Source organism: Notothenia coriiceps, unplaced genomic scaffold (assembly GCF_000735185.1).
Source record: "Notothenia coriiceps isolate Sejong01 unplaced genomic scaffold, NC01 NC01_scaffold00009596, whole genome shotgun sequence".
NCBI lineage: Eukaryota > Metazoa > Chordata > Actinopteri > Perciformes > Nototheniidae > Notothenia > Notothenia coriiceps.
Genome location: NW_011342297.1, coordinates 72,785 through 96,280, shown reverse-complemented (window position 1 = coordinate 96,280; position 23,496 = coordinate 72,785). Strand labels below are relative to the sequence as shown.

The 23,496-nt window shown below is 39.4% G+C and overlaps 2 protein-coding genes across 2 annotated transcripts in view; one reads left to right on the top strand and one right to left on the bottom strand.

The window, feature by feature from the left end:
* Positions 1 to 313: 313 nt before the first annotated feature.
* Positions 314 to 22,962, bottom strand: LOC104945378 (matrix metalloproteinase-17-like). Its single transcript, XM_010771034.1, has 3 exons — positions 22,427 to 22,962; positions 585 to 717; positions 314 to 453 (listed from the first exon to the last, which is right to left on the bottom strand). The coding sequence occupies exons 1-3, from the start codon at positions 22,559 to 22,561 to the stop codon at positions 314 to 316; spliced, it is 408 nt and encodes a 135-aa protein (XP_010769336.1). The 5' UTR covers positions 22,562 to 22,962.
* Positions 22,560 to 23,496, top strand: part of mmp17a (matrix metallopeptidase 17a) — a 29,598-nt gene continuing 28,661 nt past the window's right edge. Inside the window, exon 1 of the mRNA XM_010771033.1 lies at positions 22,560 to 22,654. Within this exon, the coding sequence (XP_010769335.1) occupies positions 22,560 to 22,654 (95 nt within the window). The remainder of the gene's footprint in view (positions 22,655 to 23,496) is intronic.

Genomic DNA, 23,496 nt, shown 5'->3' with positions numbered 1-23,496 from the left:
CTTTGAATGGGGTGACGTCACGCTTTGCCTCCGTTGCTCGCGCTGAAAGTTGAGAAAAACTTTTTCAACCGTCGACGGAAGCGCCAGCCAATCAAATCATACGCCAGTACAAGCACTAGCCAATCAAACCGCGTGCTTGTGTGTCCGGGGCGGGAGATTAATGTGATTGGTTGTTGGTCATGCGCCAGACACGCCCACCGGCAAGCTTCAAAGCGACGGAACCGCGTGGACGATACGTTAGAGTAATGGTTGTTACGATTTAAAGTCCCAACGTTCACCCCTGTATTGGCCTTTACTGTACATTTCATTGATCCTACCTCCAGGATAGATGCCTCTTATCCCATTTTTTCTGAGTTGCCAGGCTTCGTTTCCTGCGGCCCACTGTCAACTCGGTGTCAGAAACATCTGGCAGGGAACATCTGGGTGTTGTCATTAGGCCCATCGTGGCTTGGTCTAAAGAGGAGAGGAAGTTATGGTTGGTAGTGTTCTGATTGGGTTACAGTCTTTCATTCACTCATCTATGAACATTTCCTTCGTCCAACCATATTAGCATGTGATTGCCCCATAAAAACACGTCCACATACCTAAGACTCCGGTCTCCTTCAGCCCTCCGTACTTCTGCATGGCTTTGATGGCATTGGTTAGGGCCTCCTTGGTCTGAAGCTGACCGGTCACTGGGTCAGGGGGCGGGAGGTAGCCAAACTTACTCAGCCAGTCCTGGAAGGGGAAGAGCAGACACAGAGTTCAAGAGTAATCCCAGGCATGTCAAGGACTCCAAGTATCCCAAGCTGCTGAGAAGGTCTGACACCTGTTCATTTTTACTGTCTGCGGATACTGTTCATTTTTTACTGTTCATTTTTACTGTCTGCGGATACTGTTCATTTTTACTGTCTGCGGATGTGTCTATGTACATCAAGGTTGTGTGTGAGCTTGAACAAAGAAGCAATTGTACATTCGGATGATAGAAATTATTATCATTTGTAAGCCAATGTCATTCTGTATCTATAAAAATAAATGACAGTACCTAAGGTTTTTGTGTGCGAGTGTGTACAGAAAAGACAGGAAAGAGAGCAACAGGAACATTCATGTAGTACTTTGTGATTAAATGTTATGCATTTTAGACCACCAAGCAACAAGGAGGTCCCTACCTCTATTTGTTTCTTTTTATACCTAGTGCTTGTTCTCAAAATGCTTAAGAGCTGCACATGGTGAGGGACATTTGAGTCTCTAATTGCAAAGCGCAGAGTGTTGCTGATGGAGCGTAACAGTTTCACCAACAACACAGACAATCAAGATCAAGACACAGACATCTAGTTACAATTAATTTGATCTGAATTTCATTAGGGGGAAGAAAAGTTTGTTCTGTTACGATCCATTAGCCTCAACCAATCTCTCAAACTGTCATTGAGGTATACTACACTGAGAGTCGACTTATATCTGGTACTTTTCCCTGGTGTTATAATGATTTTGCTATTTGGAATACTCAGAGATAAACTTTTGCACAAAGTTGCATTTAAGTTTTATGCTGACAAATCAAAAATGCTGCTATAAGTTCTGTGAGAAAAAGTTAAAAAAATAGCATTATGGTGTGAGCTAATGTTATCTCCCTTTATGATATTAGAATATTTGCTTGAGGTTAAGCATAATGTTTTTTTTAGATGGCTAGGTTATATAGGTTATTAGGCGAAGTTCATCAATACATATGCTTTATTAACAGCTTGGTTGTTTAAGATAGGAAAAAAAAAAAAAGACAGCATTGGAAATGGAAAAAGTGGTATCAAGACTTCTGTAAATGTTGTACAAATTCACAAGAAATATGGTCAAACAAAATGAAAAGCCCTTTATAAAAGGTTTATATGCAATTCCTTTTCCATTTGAGACCACAAAGGTTGCTGCCAATCAAAGAAGTCCAGCTGACATTGACTGGTTTTGCTTCATGCAAGTTGTGACTGATGGTTGAAGTGATGCTCTTTTCTCTGTTGCCTTTCCCCCCACTAAGATCTTTCTTCGTCTGGTTTCTCTCTTCCTCTCATCTGTCTCGAAACAGCTAAAGCCTCCTCTTCACTCCCCAAGATCTGGCAGCCAATAAGGTGGTGACACAGAGCGATAGCAAGGCGTCCCTTCTGTATTGACAACGCTGGAAAAATCCCATTAAGTGAATGCTTTAGATCCAGTGAAGGCTGATATTTGCCTCCTCATCCTTGAATTTGCCATCCCTGCACAGGGAATTTAATTTGACCCAGCGTATCATCGGGCAGGATGAGAAAATGGGAGAGGTCAAAGACTTGTAAAGAAAGCCAGGAAGTCAAATTGACTATGAATCTGAAAGAACATTAATAATGTGGTTTACAAAAGTAAGTCAAGATTTCAGAATACATTCTATTATTTATTCCACCTTTCAAGCATGATCTTAGCTAATTCTAGTTTAGTAATCAAGTTATGTTGACTGATTTAGGTTAGCGTAGCAAGCATGTGGGGTAAAGAATGCTTACCTTTTAACAAAAGACAATTCTGGAAATGTCAGTATGCATTCCTTGGTCATTGAAATTGTTAATTAAATAATAACTAAATGACTTTAAATGAATTGATAAGGTTAAGGCAAGTTCAATTGCCAAGATGTGTTGCATTAGCTCCTGTCCAAACTGCAAACAGGAAGTGGGACCTTCCAATGGGCCTTTTAGTAGAGGGAATTTGGACTATACCATGTGCAATCAATTAAGGGGGTTTCATTGTCTCAAGGTCTTTTTGAAGTTTGCAAATAACTTGGATTGTTAATATTCTTATGTGAGGACAATTATAATAATGGTGATAAATTGTTTTTTAATGTTTACACAGAATAGTTGGATTATGCAGTAGTAGCAGCAGCACTTCCTGAGAAGAAGCTCCAAAAGAGTAGTTCATAGTTGGTGGTACATTTTTTTTAAAGTATGATGATCTGTATGTAGTACAAAGCTAATTTAGTAACTTCAAACTACCAAACGTACTTATTACCATCACTTTGAGTTCTGTCAGGCATTGCAACATTAACTTAAGCCATGAACAAAACCTTCTTTGTGGAGGAGGTTGTAGTAACCAACATTAAAAACAAATGACACATTGTAATAATAATAATAATAATAATAATAATAATATACATTAAACGTTCTATCAAACAAAACTAATTTAACAAAACGCATGTGTACTGGTGCGAATGTACATGCATCCAAAGAGACAAGAGGTTCATTTGTTTCTTTTATGTGTGCTAGCGATGAATTACATCTGCCCTGTCTACTCCACCACAACACCTTTTCAGACTCCTGAACCCATTACATCAAACTTTTTTGTGGAGCCAGCAACTAATTTAAACCCTGACATTGTAGCTCAAAAGCTGTAAAAGCTGCCAACAAATTCAGCGACATGCTGAACACTGCTAAATAATATACAGGGGTGTCACTGTGTTCAGGTGTTCTTTAAAAATACTAAACACAAGTCATCTGAGTTCAAACAGAAACAAAAGAATATCAAAGCTTCCTGGATAAGGAGAACAATAAACCTACGCACACTTGCAGTAAAAAGCAACAATAAACCCTAACAGATAATAGAAAGGGACAGTTCAAAGATACAACCACAATTGGAAGAATGCAAATGGTTTACATTCATCTCAAATGTATTCAATCACAAACTATTGTTGCTGTTTCTCTTGGGGTCTTCACACTTAATATAAAAGAGAAAGTACATTCGGAGAGAAACACAGAATCTACAACAAATATATCTCTCCAAGGTTCCCATTAACATTAAGGGGTCCGACACAGACAACTGACACTTTGATCGCTAATTTAGATGCACACACACTCAGTCTGAATGCACAAAAACATGATGTGTGAAACTGAACTGCATCCAAAATTAGGGGTCTTTTTCCAAGCCTCTGATGCTTCCATATTAACTTGTTTGACTCAAAAATTGCAGCAGTGTTTTTGATTGCTGTGTTGTGTTCTGAGGGTGGACTCCTTACTATTTTGTTCCAGAGTTGTGAAGCAGAACTAACAGAACATCTTAAATGTAAGGTTTCGTTACTGCTTAAAGCGACAACACCCCCCCCTTCTCTTCTACCGCTATGTTCTTCTTAAGTTTTTCTCTCTTTATGATAAATTATTCAGGATCTGTGAGTATGTGAAAGAAAGATAGATGGAAGCAGACTTATAAAAGTTTCCCGTAAAAAAAAATAATCAAGACTTTATAAGTTCATTTGAAGAAAACTACCGGAAAGAACATTTCTCTTTGAGTTTGATGCCTTTATTGTGTTGAGTCACACTTTAAATGTAGCTCGTCTGATATGTCTCACTGGTTGGTAGGTTTCACTGGTTTTAGACAAATACATAACAATTGCGAAGGCACTCAGTCAGGGCAAAAAACCTTAGGCTAATGCATATTAAGTTGAACGTGTTTTTTTCAGTTTACACTTGAAATTAGTAACTTATTTAGTGATGGAATATCTAAGGACATGATGAGCAACAATATATCTTCCTTATATACACTTTGCTATGCAAGTCTAGGAGCTCCTTTCAGTACTGGGATTTCCCTAAAACAGCGATGCAATCACAAAGTATTTGTACAACCTGGCCTTAAATGTAGAAACATTAAAGAACAACATCTTCTCCCCTCTCTCTTGGGGTTTTCTTTCTGCAGTAAAAAGTCGGAGCACTGGCTCAGCTGCAGTCCAGCAGCCCTGGAGGTATTCATTGACTTCAGCAGTGCAAAGTCTTGCTGACGTGGGGTCTTGACCCCTTGTCCCAACTCAGGCCAGGGGGGTCCCAACCACTTAGCCTACTATCTGATCAGTGACCTGCGCAGTCCTGGAATATTAACATTCAGTTTTGATTGATGTGGTCAAGCAAGACAAAAATACAAAAACAATGACGAATATTTTTGAGTGAAAGCCGTGAACTATCTATTCAAAGCATGACTGTGTCCAAAGGTTACGCAGATGGGCTCACTTTTTAACATTTTAAGTTTGATCCGTACAAAACAGAAGAGGAAATGTTGACATTTTGCTGATGGGTATACACTGGACTATTTCTTGGTCCGCACCAGTACATTTCTTAACCCCCAATGTTTTATGGGCAACTTGTCCGGCCATTTTCTTCCTTTGAGATATACTGTTGATAAAGTTAGGGATAACAGCATTTTCAACAGCAGCACAATTCACACATTTGCCACTTAAAGGAATACCTACAAATTATCTTTTTGGAACCTGAATAACATTTTGTTTTCCTCCTACATCTCAACATTAAACAAAGGATCCAAAAACGGAATTCACTTTGAATAAAAGGCGAAAAAAACGATTTATTTGAAAACTCAAGGTTATACAGGGTAACGTGAGCATACCATTTTATGCCAAAATGTTTTCAACTGTACTTATCAATAGTATCTGATCAAAACAACTCTAATGATAAGGCAGATTAGCATAGTGTTTGAGTGTTTAACTATTAATACAAAAGTTTGTTGTTAAGTGTCATTAATAATAAAATCACTTCGATATACTTGAACTACGAAGTCTCCCACAAAGCCAAGCCCTCAGAAGCTCTTCAGATGAATCCCTCATTGACTCCTTTGCAGTGATGTTTGTGAGAAATGTCATTAGTGGTGCAGAGTCCCCCCAGTGCTCTGCAAAGCCACATAGCCGTGTTTTCGTTCCTCTTTTGGCAGTGTAATTTGAATACTGGCAGCTGTGCAGCATTTAATCAATCGGAGCCACACTTTTCATCACTGTCAATAAGCTGACATTTATCATTCGCTGTATACTTGCTTGGAGACAGGGCTGCGCTGATGCACTTCACCGTGGTAAAATTAGACAGCCTCCTAAATCAAACTCGCCTGTTGATGTACCACTGCGCACAACAACAGTCAATTCTCCTCAGCATGTTAGCCCGGCAGATTCTGCTTTCTGTCTCTTGGCAGTCTTTCCTTTCACATCTGTTGATCAATGCGCTCTTGTACATGGCATATTTCTTTAATTTGTGTAGATAAGTGGAAAAGTATGAAATCAGATGATGAAATTGATGAATAATTTACATATTTAATGTGACAATGCATTTCATTTCCATGTCTTAATACTTTATTTTAAAATGTAGTAGTGAACGAGCAACCATTTGATATTAAAAGTTACTTTACACCTAATTCCATATTATTCCATAGGATATGTTTATAAAATCCATCCCATAAGTCAGGATTCATTCATCACAATAAAAACATGCATAAAAAGTTGTTTTAGATTTTAGATCTTTTATATTGCGCACAGCAACTCTTTACCAATGGTTTCAGACCCAATTATCCGGACATATTTTATGGGGATAAATTCTGTACTTCAGGACAGATCTACGAAATCACATAACCAGTGTTGCATATGTAGATGTGAAGCATGGAGATGGATGATCACATACTGTATATTTACTCCCCCAGTACACAGAGGGCTTCCTTCTTCTACGGATATGCACACACTCTCTCTCTCTCTTATGTCCTAACGCATGAGCCCATGCTAACACATCACACAAACATACATTAAAATGCCTTATTTATATCCTCATAAATCAATAATTCACGAAAGACATAGCACATGCTTAACACATTTGGCCCTCCACTTTCCACAAATGCGTACTTAATTGAGGTGTTGACGAATATTATAGGGTTTGACTTACTCCCAGTCTGTTCTGCAGAGCATCTACAAGTGAAAAACAATTTATCTCTGTAATCCTGAACCCTGGTTCCTGTAATCATTTAATAAAGTAAGGAAAGAGTAGGAGGAAGCAATACAGCTCCAATAGACCTTAAAGAGCATTAAAAGTATTGGAATTCATAGTGCATTATGGTAAAGTATACATAAAGTATGTCTGTATAGCCCTCATTAGCAGCGCTGTCTGACATAGAAATTACTCCAGACTTTCCCCAATTAAATATTTTAAATGACTTTTTTCTCCATAGCAGGTTGAAGCTAAAATAAAGTGAGTCAGCTGCTCATTGCCATTCTGAAACAAAGCAGATGCTGCGAGCCAAGAATGAAAAATATTTGAGTTAGAGAAGCCAAGCTTCATGTGTGTGAGACATTGATTAATGTGGGCGCAGATTTGAAGTGTTGCTGAATTGCAGATGCATCAGTGTGGCATTTGAGACGGGAGAGTTGTAGGTGAGGAAGGATGAGACAGTGTGTGGTGATTTAATACATTTTGCTTGAAGGTGTTTGGATAATGCAAATGCATTTTAAGTCAGTTGTAAAGAATAGAGGACTGAAGGTTCTGAAAACACTTTCTACAGCATATACTGTAGGAAGTGAGAATTACATTCTTTTGAAAGTCCAACTGAAATCAGATTTATTCATCCCTTTTTTGCAGTCAAGTGTCAAGAACGTTTGCTTTTCAAGCTTTTATTTAAAGTTATTTTAATTAAAAAGGGATAATTTAAGTTATTAAAAGGAAAAGGACCAAAGATTAGCTTTGGTATAAAACTATGGCAGTAGAAAAAGAGAAAAGTAAATAAACGTGCGCTCCTTGTCAACACGTATTAGCCAGACAATGTGATGCTAGCAGTTGTATTGAGAAGTATGGGCCACAAGTATTACTTTTAAATATGTTTGAATACTCTTTAATGAAGTTGAGCAGCTTTAAATACTGCTGAATGAAGTTGAGAAGCTAATTAGCCATGTAGCCTGCACACAGACGTTAGCAGTGGACTTTTCCCCAGTAAGTAGATGTACATTGATTCATTCAGCAATGGTGGCATGAAATTGTTCCATTATTCTAAAACCCCAACAGTCTGAAGAATGTTCCTTTGGACTAAAAGCTCATTTGTCCAACACCCCCTTACCGAAAAACAAACGCCCAAGCTTTCTCTTACGAGACGTGTGCAGGATGTTGTTTAAACCATGTGGCTTGCATAGAGCAGCAAGCAGCTAAATAACACTCTTAGCTAGACATAGTGCCTACGTAGTTCCCACAGATCTTGAAAATAAAGTAGGGGATGCCATCATGAAAACAAAATATACATTTTTCCTTTTTAGAATCTGATTTTTTCTTACGGAGAACACAGTCCTTGATTTATATAACGGATACGCATGCTAGCGAAGAAACAACAAAATCCATTTAGTTTTCGTTTCACTTATAATAGCCAAGTAACCAAGCCTTCTCTTCAAACCATAGCCGTTTCTGTATTACTTGTGTTTTATTGTGCAGAGATTGTTTATGAAAAAGAAGCTGTGAATAGCACTGATGCTAGTAAAACACAAACAGTATTTTAAAAAATGAGCTTGATTTATTTTGAGGTAGATAAACACTCAAGTTAATAGTTTGTCCTCCGTTTTATTTTTACCCACTTTATTGGACCACCTCTATAGGCATTTCACACTTGCACCATATCCTGAATATTTTCCCTCATCTCAGCCAACTGTTGAGTTGAAGAATGTGCTTCCTGTTTCAGTTCAAGCCCCTGTTAGCAGCGGCAGACTTGCAGGTCATAGGTCACTGTTGTTAAAATCTGACCGGCAAATTGAAAAAAACTGCATGTTGTTTATAAAAATGTATTTATCATAATTTGAACACTTCGGTGTACTATACCATTGCATAGTTTGTACAATATCACACTACCAAACTAATATCGTTTCTCATACTTCGCTCTTTATTCAATTATGTCAGATCTGTGACCTCACATCTTTTTCTGGTCATTTAATGTAATTCTGTCATCTGGCACGGAAACAAAAATGTATTCCTGTCACCATGGTGTCACCAAAGCAATTTCTTTCATAAGCAGAATCCCTTTTTCTCCAGCATGTGGCCTCCTGTCCCACAATACCTCCCTGTTTAGCCCTAAGGAACAGCTGCTAAGCCCCTTCATCTTCAGTCTCTGACAGGAAATGACTGACTGGGAGACATTTAACCTCATGACCTCACTGACCCTCAAAAGGTCATAAAGTAGCACAGTCCATTATAGTGTTTACATTGTTCCTTACTAAGTTTGAGCATGAGGTCAGAACTGTGCCCGACCTCCTGGACTTTTCAAAGGTTACGAAGCTGGATTAGAGTCGAAGGAGAAAGTTTAAGGGGTGAATTAATTGGAAAAGGGAGTGCTGTGTGGCATAAAACGTTTTGAGATACCACAATATGAATCCATTAATTAATGCTAGTTAAAGATGAAGCTCTCCTTTGCCTCTCGGGTGCCCTATCCCGACAACAGAATGTGAAGACTTTTGTTATTGCTGCTGGAAGAAAGAGCTGGGTGTTCAGGGCAGAACATTTACATGTCATGCACATAATGCAAAATATATAGACTTACCGATACAGGCATAAGCTTAACAGTTGCGATTTTGAAAATTAAATATACATTACTGTTCAAAAGTCTGGAGTTACCCATTATATTGATTTTTTTTCTACTTTCCTCAATAACATCTAATTAACCTTCAAAAACAGTAAAGTTCCGACACTAAATGTATTGTTTACAACCAAAAAAGCTTTGGCCCCGAAACAAGAAGCATTAAATGATTCAATCTGGGGTTCAATGGCCCAACAGTGTTGCATAACCTGATAATACTGTTGGAGCCTTTTCCCCCGAAATACCCTTTGATTTTGGATTCGTTTTACAGTCCATTAAAGTGAAATCAGTATTGAAACACAACAATGTCCTCGATATTTTAGTTTTCTCCTATGGATGATATTCCCTGATGCAATTCTAGTGGTGCTTACCTATAGCCTGACTTTCCCTTTCCACTTCTTAAAAAGGCATTATTTTTGCACTCTGCACTTAAACAGCAAACTATTCCAATTGACTCTGCACACATTTGTTTGCCAAGTTTCCAAATCATTTTACCAAGCACTGTGATTTGTTATATTTTTATTTAACCATTTTTCAAAAAAGGTGTTTTTTCTGCCCTTTCCATTTTTTGTTTGGTTGAACTTCTGCAGAGTTTTTGCTAACTTTTAATACAAAATAAAATCTCTTTGTAAAGACGACATTCTGGGACCTTAAGTATGAAAGACCATTGAAATAAGTACTCCTCTAAGCTATCTGACCATCAGGCCTTTGTGGATGGTGATTTTCTTTTGAACAGCAGCGTATATTTTTTATTTCAATTGACAGCTAAATCCTTAAAGTGGTGACTGCATATGACAACCATCATATTTGGGATTTGTGCAGGATCCGCAGTACCTGTCCAAGCATGGTAAAATGAGCATTTTAAATTAAGAGTTTTTCATTATGTGTGTTTTTTACACCCTAATGTTGCTAGGCTTGCATGTTGACTTCAATTCGGTTTATTGTGAGTGTTTTTTTTTTAGAGTTAGTGAAGCACAAAAGTGTTACCACAATATATTTAGCTGCCACAGAGGAAATACATTTCTGAGTGCAAAACTGTCAAAAGCATATCCTGATATCTTCACTGTAGAAATGGACTTGGAACCAAACCATCAGTCAAGCAGTGGGGAACGTTTGTAGTCGTGAAATATAATAATGAGGACTGTAAAAACAGTTGGACAAATTCTATCAGCAAGTGTGGTTTACAGGTTTCTGCTCTTGTACATGTGAAGCAACTGGAATCACATATGATTTGCCAAATTTTCTTTCAATGTTCAGAAATTGAGAAACAAAGATTGAAGTTTTAGAAGAACAAAAAACTATATTGGGTTACTCAAATTGAATTGATCAAATTCTGATCCATGTCCATGAATCGTATCCATTCATGTCAAATAGCGATATCCAGGCTACCAAGACAGGAAATGCAATCGAACCTGAATTCGATTTTGGCCACTTTATGATGTCATAAGGATTTTTTGGCTTATGTAACCTTTAGCCAATAACCAACCACCGTATCACCTGAATCTCCTCCTAGAGCACCATCGTGTTCTTTTTAACCAAATCTCTCTCAGAGGGGCGTGGGGAGTGGCTCCTTATTTTCATCTAAAGTAAAAGACAGAGAATCAGCACTTTTGAAACAGGGCTGAAACAGAGGGGATTGTGGGATGCTACAGTACAATGCATGATCTGTTTGGTATTTGGAGCCAAACACTTCAGAGACATGGTTTGTATTTATCTGAGAACTATAACATATTGATGAAAAACAGTATAATAGGGGGACCTTTAAATTCAGTGGTGTTCAAATTCAAATTTTAAGTTAACATTGGCAGTTCAAATGTAAATACGCATCTCTTATTTGCTTCCCTACTGGCAGTTGGATGTTTCTTTAGGTGTAGAGAAGTAAGAAAAAAATAGGCTTTGACAAGACAGAGAGTATCTTCTGAATGACATAAGCAAATAAACACATATCACACAAATGTACATTTCTCACAATCAAGAAATCTTCTGCTTCTTATGTTGCTCTCCGCCAAATACATTTCTCTCTGTAAACCGTATTCTCGCAACATCCTTGGGCGCAAAGATGCTAACATTATTCAAAGCGGTTGTAGCAGCTTCCCATTTCATATCAGCAGCTTATTCAGAGAGAGATGGTTTACTTAAAGTATTACACTGGGATGATGCGGGATGCAAGGAATGAAACCTTTGCTTAAGTATGTTTGACTGAGAAGCTCCTGGAACCAAATGGCACATCCTGAGCGTAAACACGATTCACTGAAGAAACGGTGGACTTGGGTCTCATTTGTGCAAACAGATAAGATCAAAGAGGGAGAGTATAGGGGGATGAAAAGAGAGGGAAATTGAGGATGAAATGCTGCCTGAATTACACTTTTAATCGAACAGAAAATTGAGGCTGGATTGTGAGTCGGTGGAAGAGGGAGAATTAATCCATGCCTGGAAATCATTCCTCTACTCTGATGCATTCCCCACAGTACACCTTACCCAAAACTGCTTCAAATTGAACATGACCTCTCTCTCCTTCTTTAAACATTTTCATGCTAATTGTGTACTCAGGGTTTAATCTTGCAATCTTTATCCATCTGTCTGAAACCCTCCAAGTGGGTGATAAATAAAGCTGTGCCACAATGTAAAAACATTTGACTTGACAAATGATTTAGGGACATCCTATGTTGAATTCAGATAGGTATCACAACAAGTGTTAATGAGTTGAAATAATTTAATTCAGTCAGTGTAACAAAATGCCAAAGCTGGATTGTTTTATTTAGAGAGAGAAAACAGAATCAGGACAGGACTGAACTACAGTTATATAAATGTTTTGCTTTTCAAGAGAACCTCAAGTTCCAAAGCTGCACTCAGGTCAACAGGCAGCACCTCTGAAAATGAATCTGAGGAGGTTGTGAGTAAAAAAATCAGACCAATTGTGTGCTGATTGTTGAGATGACCATGACGGACAACTTGAAAAAAGGGCAAACAAACACGCTGTCTTGTAGATGTTAAAGGTTATTTGTTGCCGACTCAAAATAAATAAAACATCCACAGAGAAGTGGGACCTCGCATTATATTTCAACTATTGAATCCATCATTGCACCACACAGTCCCTAAAGTGGGAGGCCCCATAAGTTATGCCATTTACATGCACAGATTAGAAGAAATACAATCCCACAAATAATAAAAAAAGAGTGCTCACTTCCCATTAACACATCCCCCCAAAAGTTCCATCACAAGACAGCGTATGCTCGATAATCCTCTGTCATTGTGCATTAGCTTTTGTAATTTCAATGATCAGAAATTGTAGTTTGAGTTATCTGATTGTTTTCCACGGATACACCTTTTAACATTTTTTTTTTAAGAAGACCAATGTTGACACGTTTTTAAAATAGCAGGCCGAATAGCATGCCGAAAAATGTGTTACGTAACAGATGTTGTTTGAAATGTTCCTGCCTGTTTCTTTAAAAGTCGATCAAAGTCTACTGCCACAGCCTGTAAACCAGTGGTAATCAACAAGATATTTCGACTTGTATTTGTGCTTCTATTATTGATTTTGCAAACATTTTCTTTTTTTTACCAAAAGCATATTTTGATCTGTCCTCTTAGCAAGTGCACGTATTTAACTGTAGGGAACAGTGAACATTGATCATCAGTGAAACATTTTGAGTTTCAGCAGGAAGCACAACTTGATGTATGGGAGAGTACAAATCTGAATCCGGTTTAAACCACTCACTGCATTTAACAATGTGGGCATTATTCAGTGAAAATAAAAAACAAGGAAACAATGAGCCTCATTTTACTGAACAGACATCCACGCCATCGCTTTCTCTTTATCCCTCAAATTATCCGGCCCAGTTGATATTTTTAGCACCGTTTGTGCATACGTTATATAATGTTTCCGGTGGATCCACAATGGACTTGGCACATTGTCGGCCTCTGCCTAACAGATATGTGACAAAGCTTCCGTGACAAATAGGCATCAGGAAGAATAAAGTATACACGTATATAAGCCCTTATATTGTTTACCAGTGGACATCAAAGAACAAATAAATATGCATCGCAGCAGGAAAAGAAATGATGCTTTCCCGTGACCAGATTGTTTAGTGAGGTTTAAGGAGTAAAGAAAAGTAGTGATGTCAGTCAGAGTTTTGAGCCTTTTTCTTAAATATCAACAATGAATCTCAATATATTCACACATGACATTTGTTTTATCATCTTAAAAATATAACTTTTACCGTCCCACCTCAAATTCAATGCGGGTTCGGTCGTTCAGGAAAAAAAAAAACCTGGGGACATTGTTGGGTTTGGTTTTGTTGTTTAGCACTTTGAGTTCCAGGTAATGAGTTGTAATTGGACTGCTTTCCTCAGATTGTTTTCAGTAAACATAGAAGACAGACAGTTGAGAAAAGGCACCACAAACAATTAAAGTAATCCTTTACATGCTAGCCCACTATGTTGCAAGCAGATGGCAGGCACACACTCCATGCACCCCGCCAAAAAACGCTCAATCATTTCAGGAAGAATTTCTTCTCTGCCGCAGACACAATGAGTTTATAACGGGACACAAGTCTGACTTGTTGAAAGGATACAGTACATTGTGATGGACGTGTGACACTCCGTTCCCATCTAGCTAGGAGGTGTGAATGTCATTTCCAAGACACCTGGGAGGAAAATGTGTCGTCATTTGCATGTTTGTGTGTGTGCGAGTGTGACAGTAGGGATTACGATGCGACTGTAAGTGAATCATCTAATCCCAGGTTTAGGAACAGCTGGTTGTGCGGCGTGCTGAGACTCAACTACTGTCTGTCCCTGGAAGCAGCAAGGAGGAAGATGGGGAGAAGGAAATGCTAGGAAAGAGGTAGAGAGGCAAAGAAAAGATGAGAATACAAAGATAATTTGATTCAAAGAGAAAGACAAAAGAAGAGAGGGAGAGTGAAATAAGGAAAAACAATAAAAGGTAATTGTGGAAACTCATAAAGGTGGAAAGACAAAAAAGAAGTTAAGGAGGATGCAGAAAGAGAAAAGGGAAGAGAAATCAAGTTATTGGCAGAAATCAGGTTGAAGCAGGACATTGCACAACGCATTGACATGCAGCGCAATAAGCCAGGGCCGCGTTAATCAAGCATTTGTAAGCAGTTTTATGAGTAAACTGTGCGTGCTCACATTGCCACACCAAACCTCATTTATCAGTTTCTTCTTATGTCTGACAGTGTGTGTGTGTGTGTGTGTGTGTGTGTGTGTGTGTGTGTGTGTGTGTGTGTGTGTGTGTGTGTGTGTGTGTGTGTGTGTTTAGAGGCACTCCTGACAACAGAAAGCTCTGCCTGAAGAAAACACCTCAGAAATACATGCACCAAACACACATTAATCTTACACAGAATTAGCATACTTGTTAGATTGATTGCCAAGTACTAAAAGAGCCCACCCATATATTGTTTGCAATGATGCAGACAATGACGGGCCCTTCTGTTTCTGATGATAGGACAGAAGGGATTTTTATCCAAGGACTTCTTCTTTTTTTTCGGGGACTGCAGGAACCTCTGCTGTGACTGTTAATCACTGCCTTGTTTGCCATTGGTGACATTTGCTTTGTCTGTGCCAGCAGCAACTAACCTCCATTTTTGAGAGGCCAGCAAGATACACCAGTGGCATCCCTGTGAACGTTCCAGTCCTATAAACTCTGGATGTTTAATTAGTGTGGCAAATCTAGCTAGATTGCACAGAAGGCACAAATACAATCCAGCAAACACTGTAATCATCGCACATGTATCCATTGCATACAACAAATCCTGATTTGATTATCAAACCTTGTATGTCAAGTCATAAATCATCATAAAACAGAAGTATGGATGGATAGATGGGGGGATATTTCTGGTTCTAAGTGAAGGAAAGACTTTGAAAAAATGTCACCAGAGATTCAAAGATAAACAAACGTATGGAGCCAATTAGGACATCCCCCTGTAACTGGAGCTTAATTCAAGAGGCACAAGTTTTAGTGTCTCCAGTGAGGGAAAAAAAGCCCCAAACCTTCTTTGAAGTTCTTCTCTCTATGGGCGGTCATGTGGCATGGCACCCAGCCAAAGCCCACAGACACAAGGAATGAATAACGCTCGCCCAGTGCCCCCTGACAGAGGGAGAAGACTGTCAAGGGAATAAATACTTAAACCTACAGACACAACTGACAAATTATGACTCTCCTAAAGTCAAACTTCTATTTGTTCTTTAACTTTAACTCTGCACATCTCAAAGCTCCACAGTTCTAAAATTGGAAAACAAATTTGATGTGAACAAACGTGTCTATCATTGTTTTAGAAGGAGTAATATTGCTACGGTCACATTTTAGGCAGGGTATGAAGAGGCTTCTTATTTAGCAGTTGGACTAAGTTGAGTTTTGAATGCATCACCTCTGGGTAATCTTAAACTACATCACAGCGAAAAGGTCACTCACCAGTATATAATAGATTTTCTGTCAAAAGTTCAGTTAATCAATATCACATGAAGATGTTTTTAATCTCTGTGACTTAAATGGATATAGGAAAAACATCAATCAAAAAAAACAATTGACGTCATAAGAAAATGGTACTATATTATTCCACTAATGAGTATACAGACTAACTGATACAAATAATAATCCGTAGCTTTGAAACAACACTTATGAGGTTTTTACAATGCTATGCGTCTTTGTAATTGCATTCAAGTTCAACGTTTTAGGAGGGAATTTATGAGCGTGTATTTATGGATTGTCCTTAGGTTCAGTTCATAAGACCCACACGAATGCCACGAAATAGCTGCCATGCGTTACTATAACGCCCCTTATAAAGAAGATATGTCTCTCTAGTGTTGGCCGAGGAATGCCGGCAACTGGCATGTCAACAGTAAGTATGCACATGCAGAAATACACACACATACATGTCATGTGTGTCTCCATATGTGTTCAACTCTGTATATTTCAAAACCAAAAAGAGCCTGGCACTACTCAGAAAATATAACCCTGGTCTGCAATTTCCACAAAGAACTTGAAACTCAGCAGACTGTTAGTGGCTAATGATAGGAAGTTAAGTATCAACACTGGACTAACACACAGTGGGCTTAATTTCCAGTTATAGTTGGATGGAGATGTATCTTATCTCAACCTCCCGCTCAATCTCTCTCTCCCCTCCTGTCTAATTCTCTTCATTTCACTTGGACTTTCTGAGAAATGGGATTATGACAGTCTTGACTCTAAATATAAGCGATAGCCCCCTTCCCTTTATTAGCCCCTTCCCTTTATTTCCCCCCCATCTGCTCGGCCATGACTTGTTCAGATATGACAAATGAGACCAACTATGAGATCACCAATGTGGCGGCGGCACACACGCAAGCAAGCATACATACATTTATAAAAAGGGACACATGAGAAGAAAGTGATATGCACACACGCAAACAAAACCACACTTATTATTCTGCCAATTCCTGCAAGCAATTTCAGAGTAGCTTTGTTGTTGATTTCAGGTTTCCTTGATGTACTATTAAAGAAGCCTATTGGCAGGGATATAGATTATTTTGGGCTTTAGCATGGAAGCCAGCGCAACACCAGAAACCACTGTAATTACAAGATCCGCTCGGCACTTTGAATAGCAATGGCAACCAAAACCTTGATCTGGTCGAAGACAAGAAGGAGAGGCGGGGTGCCCCGGGTTAAAATAGAACTGTCCACATGGAGTTGATTTGAGGTTTTCTATATGGGGAGCCCGGGAGTGGGTCTGCTCAAGTAATGAAGTCAGTTCAAACCATTGGAAAAAGACTATCGCGTGCAGCTCTGTTGTGGCAGAGAGCACCCACTTGCCCACATAAAAAGTCTATCACTACCGTAAAGAACTGTCAGACATTTGAGATCTATTGACAATTTCTCTCAAGAAACTAGAACCAAATAATCTGGTATGATTCAACTTTGAGTTTGTGAGTCAAGATCATTTAAATCATTCTGCTTTTAAACAAACAAGCCAACAGAGAGATGAATACCTTGTTTCTTTGTAAATCACGTACAATACCCTTGCAGTGCTTGAACAAATGTCTCCAAAAGGAATCTAAAAACATGAAGCTAAAGTGTTGCATCCACCTCACATCGGTCCCTCACTGCCATGGCCTCTGAGGACATTATAAACTCTTGACATCTCCTCAGAAATGTGCAACTCCCTGGAGAACTGTAACACTTAGCAAAGCTGTGATGACAGATTGGATTGGAGTGGATTGAAGGACTGGTTTGCTTCCCAGTACTCCCTCTTCCTGAGAAGCTGTGAATGTGCTACATATTACACGCTGAACTGTCTCCTGTGTCAATCATTGCGACATGACATATTCCATCTCCCACTTGACGATCCATGGGAAAAAAGGGTCCTTGCCCTGGATATAATCATGATATGGCGCTACAGGAAGAAAGGTCACACAGCTTGGTGGAAGTGGGACATCGGTGCTAAAAGTGTCCTAATGATCTGGGATGACACGGCAAGGAAGACAAATACAAGGGAAGTAGCATACTGTGTGACTTATTAAGAGTTTTTCCCTTTTACTTGTTCCATTATTTGCTCGTACTCATCCTCATGCGTTAGTCATCGACAGCAGCTACCTACTTACAAAGTGAACTCTCCTTACATATTCAAGAAAAAGTGACCCCAATGATGATATATATTATCTTCCTTTTATTATTTAATGGGTTTCCTTTTGAGACCCTGCCTCGTTCATAACTTATTTAAGCAAGGAAATTCCTCCATTGCACTCTCCCTTGACTGGCACAGCGTCCCATTTTCTTTTTGACCCCCCCTCCACCTCTGGGCCTCTGGGTGTAATCAGAAGAACCCATGATGTTCCAATAGGAAAAAGCCTTCTATCTGGATTGGAAGAAGAAAAGCTGAAGAAAGGAGACTGAAGGACTGAGGGGACAGAATATGATACTGGTGAAATGCACAAAGAAAAAGCTAATGAGGGGCGGTGGTACTGGTGCCGGGCAGGCTCGTTGCATGAGAACTCAGTGTTATGAGGTCTAGCGGGTAGGGATAACAAGTGGGACTGTTGGTGGGAGGAGGCGGAGGAGGGTGGCGTCTACCAGGCTTTTTTTTTCCTTCTCTCTCTCTCTCTCTCTCTCTCTCTCTCTTCTATTCCCTGGATGCAAGAGCAGATGGTATTCCCATTGAAGAAATCATAAAGCAGAATGGGAATCAGAAGCAGACTGGCAGGGTGTGGTGGTCCCATCAGGCACACAACTCATTTTCTGTTTATTTCCTACAATTCATTTGGTGTACACCTATCCAGCAATGTATTGATTCAATGATCAACGAGCCAATATAATCGATTCGAGGTGAAAACATTGATACAAATCGCCTGTTTGTCGAGTTTTTGATCAATGGTCAGAGGGATTATAGATGGAACTAGCAGTGACATTACAGCTGTGTGTAACAGTGAGGCGTGCCCACAGTTGAGTTTATTTGTTGATGAATAAATGCTATAACTCGACTAAGATAGATATGTCTGGTCTGCTGCTGATTAAAGTGAAATGTGTTTGCATAGAACAACAGGTCTGTTTATTTAAAAGAGTGGTTCATTTAAATGTCTGGAAAAGCCCAGTCATAAATTGTCTTAGACGGGCATATGATATCATCTAATATTGATCGTAAAATAATCAATATGTTCATTGTGATATGGTGTTGTGGTGAAACTTGTGATTTACAACCCTACAATACTGTTCCTTACTGAAAAAGATTAAATCCTGGCCAGACAGACATGCTTATGTGACATGTGCCACCGCTCACGAAGTTGCTGCCGGAGCCATAAGAAACTCCACCGGCGGTCATACGATGGCTTAAGATGCCCTCATGAATGTCCCGATGTTGTTACGATCAGAGCTGAATTTGAACTTTTACTTTATCGTGTGTCCATCGGGTTGTTTTATTGCACAACAAAATCATGTAAACATATTATGTAAATAACCCAATTTGTGTTCTGTGAAACTGAAAAGGATATAATATATCATTTTGAAGGCGAGTTGACAGGAGGTTGTTGTTGCTATGGAAACAACATTACGGAGAAAACATAATATCTTCTACATATAAAGACGGATAAAGTAAAGAACAAAGTCTGAAAATATCAGTACAGTATCATAGTACTTTAACATAATAGTTTTTGTTACTTTCGTTGCAGTTGTATGTCTTAAATGTAATGTAAATGTTGCCTTCGTGTGTGGTTCGGGGCATCTTCGTGCGAAATTCACAATTCCATATTCGTGTGTCCATCGGGTGTCAATTTCGGGACAGTGTGACAGGGGCTTTAAGGTCGGTCTCTACAGGATTAATAGTATTCAAAAAAGGGACTTTTATCAGCAGCTGATCTGGTCACCTCACTCTTATGACAGCTGCTAAAGTAAGGAAAGCAATGCTTCCGTATATCCCCATAAGGAGCTCTGTCGTGCTAGTTTACTGCAAAAATACAGCCATCAGGAGTAAATGGATATGATGAGCAAAACATGCAGATTTCATTATGGCTTTTATGTAGCAGTTTCCCAAAATGCTGAAATAGCAAATTAGTTGTCTGCAGTTATATATCGGGTTAGATAACAGCAAATCTAGAAGCTGGATGCCTCAGAGCTGTGCTTAAGTTTGTGGTTCAGCTAATTACGGTCGCAGTGTATAGTATTTACAAGTAGAGAGGGATTCTTTTGGCACTCGAGCACGACTAAAAGCCAAGTGATGCTGCACAGTGGCTCTGAAGTGAAATGGGGCTGGGGAGCAGCAGAGCTGGAGATCAGGACACGGCTCTGTGGGTAGATGGTTGTTCTTGCGGGACCGGGTCCCAGATGTATAGCACTTATGAACACAACTGGGCCGAGATAGGAGAACCCACTTAAAACCTCAACAACCAATTATCCAACCGCTCCCAACAGCTGAGAGCAATCGCATCAATGCAGGGGAAGTCTTATTTAAATGTCAATCAGACGGTCGCAGGGGGGGACTGTGTCTTTGTACGAGTGCTCATCTGTACATCTGTCAGTCCAGCTCCCTAGGTAACCCTGATATCCCTCCACACCAAACCAATAACCTAAGAAAAAACTGTGTCTGCCTTTGTTAACAAGACCAGTTATTACACTCAGGTGTACAATGCCATTCACTGTCATTGTGGCTTTTGATGAAAACACACGAGTCAAAGGAAGTAAAACCTAGCTAGGGTTTTGGGAAACTGTGAGTGGCACTTTCCTGTTATTTTCTTAGAATGAATGGACGTAAACCCATTCAATCATGAAAATAATTCACAGATTAATAAGAAAAGGCAATGAGCATTTGTCGCAACCCTACTTCTATTGTGAATGCTCAGACATTAAATGGTACTTAAAATCTACAGTACATAGGTGACAAATCCAGACCTATACTTGGATGAAGTAATTATGTAAAATATTTGTTTGTGCTGCCAATATTATTTAGAATATAGATTCCGCACCCTACTTAACATTTGTTTTGATTTGTAGGTTCTTAAAAGAAGATGTGGGCAGCTGCTCTTAGCACACAGCTCATACAAACAGTCATGCACCACAATTTGAAGAAGGGCATAATTAAACACAAAGCTTATCAGCAGAGCCAATACCTCAAGAACAATAAACACAGATAGACTTCTCAATAGTTGCTGATAAACCAAAAGAGGAACAACACTCCAGTGAGCTTTGCACACTGGATGTGTGGTGAGAAAAGGGACTCTAGTGATGATCATATTGCTCTGTTTTTTGCTGTATGTGTTAGAAGCCAAATGTTTGCTCAGTGCTCACACACACTCAAACATTGCATGGATAATATAGCATCAAGGCAGCTTTAAGGATAGCCTGCCCAACATAACTACAAGGAAACATGTAATGATAAGACCCTGTGTGGTTGTCCTCAACCATGTTGTTGATATAAGGGAAGATTCATGTCTGCAGCTAAGGGTATCTAAGAATAAGAACATGAAGTTGACTTCTTGTAGCACACATACAAAAAGGTAGTTAGTGGATGTGGTACATCAATAGACATACTTCATGCCTAAGTAAAGGGTTCATCCTCAAGCTTCTGTTAAAAAGAAAGAGCAAAGATGCAGTGCACCTGACACTGACACAAGACAGAAGTTGGCAGCAGCAGACATGAATAAAACGATGCAAATGAGAAATATAGATATTAGAGCCATTTAAACAAAGCATTAATTATGCTGCTTTCAAAGATTTAATCATTTGCAGAAACTTGTTTCATCTACAGCTCAATACACTCCAACCACAAAGCTGAAGTTTATGTTGGGTCTAACCTATCGTTCGAAATATGATATAATAGCTTTAATTTGCTCAGCTCATTGGAAGGCTTACAGTGGGTCTAATTAATAATCATAAAACATCCTTTCAAAAATAATTAGAAGAGTATTCATAAAAGAGATGTATTGGTTTGCACCTTAGTTTCACAGCTATCATTAAATACAACTTTTTGATATGCAGCTCATAGCCTTAAGATGTTAACTGTCAATCAGGTGGCTGTTTTGTTGAATTGGTTTAGGAGGATCTTTTGCATCATCACATCTGATTTAAGTGTATATTTTAAACCCAGTAATTGTTTAAAATTGGCACAAGGTGACATATTGGGTCAGTCTTTGAGAGGTGTCACTGGGAAGAGGAAATATCCAATAAGGTCTTATGGCTTGGTGTGTCACTCACTGTGTTGGAAGTGAGCCCCGTCTGCCATTCATCAGTGCAGGATACTATGTCAGCATGCAGTGGAGGAGGTCGATATTCCACCAAGACAAATTACATTTACATGTATTTATTGCAGGCCATTACAGGGATCTGCTTTGCAGAACAGGCTCCTATTTCATTTTCCATCACATCCAGCCTGCATCAAGCTTGCCCCCGTGCTGAGGACTGCTGCGAGGTGTTAACATTCAGATCAAGTATGGAGAGTGTTCTGCCTATAAAAGTAGGGTAAAACTGCCCATTCAAAGAGAGGACTTTGGTTAAAAAACACAACATTAAACGGCATGTTTCTAGTAGTGATATTAAGCAAAAACACTTCCAGTCCCACCGTGTCCAAAAGTCGTAATAACTAGCAAAACTTCATAGAAAATGTAGAGAACTTACCACCCCGGTGTCCAGCTGCTCGTTAGTCAGAGAAGGAGCCGCTCCAGTCAGAGGTAAAAACCACAAAATAGGCACCAACAGAAGCATCTCCGGAGAAATATTCCTCATCCACTTGTGAAGCACCAGAGAAACCATGCTGCCCTATGAGTATGACAGGCTGCTCCTGCAGGGCTCAGACACCCACCCCGACAGCTGCATCCACCGGATAAATCTCACGCCAATACTCCTGTAAAAATGTGCTCGATTAAGGTCTACCTCACTGTTGAGCGCAAACACATGAAACACATTAAAACACCGCTGGCTGTAAGGCTAAGTTTTTTCTCCACAAAACGGCACTTGTAACTACCACCTACGTGTTCATTATCAGATCGAAAATGTGTATTCTTGTCTTATATCAAGTCCATCTGAGGTGATATCCCTGCAGCAAGTGGCGCGAGCTCCCTTTTCTGCTCGCGGAGGCTCCAGCTCTGGTAATGAAAGCAGCTGCGTGCGGTTTTGTCCCGAGCAGACGCACACGCACTGAGAGTGAATGAGTATTTGGCCCGGAGGATTCAGGGAGAAGGAGGGAGGGAGGGAGGGAGGGGAGTTCAGCGCCTTCTTAGCACACTTCAAACTGAATTCATGACGCGCCTCCTACGTAATTTGAGAGACTCAAGGGTCCAGACTAAAAGTCGTAAAACTAGGCTATTTGTCCGTGTTGCTCATCATTGTTGCATGACAAAATATGTCAGCGTTGAGTGGGTTTGACATAGCCCTACCTTGGAGGGAATCCAAGTGTTGGACCAGCAGCTTCATGTTTTATGTTATTTTATGCCAGCAATGCATAACAGGAATTACAGAAGCAGATACAGATAATAAACATTTTATTATCTTTTTTATGCTCATGGTCCAGGTTATGTTATACATTGTGGTGACCACGTATTTAACCACTGGTTCATAATTCAAACTGCTATCTCGACTGTTTGCTCATCATTATCACATATTCAAGTGTTATAGGCGCTACACACCAAGTAGCCTACTTTGCCGTACTTAGTTCCCAGTACTTAGTTCATCAGAACTCTTTAGTTCCC

Coding starts and splice junctions, on each gene's coding strand:
- LOC104945378 (XM_010771034.1), bottom strand. CDS start 22,561: ATGGTTTCTCTGGTGCTTCACAAGTGGATGAGGAATATTTCTCCGGAG. Junction 718..22,426: donor AGCAGCTGGACACCGGGGTG/GTAAGTTCTCTA, acceptor TTCCCCTTCCAG/GACTGGCTGAGTAAGTTTGG. Junction 454..584: donor GAAGGAGACCGGAGTCTTAG/GTATGTGGACGT, acceptor TCTCCTCTTTAG/ACCAAGCCACGATGGGCCTA.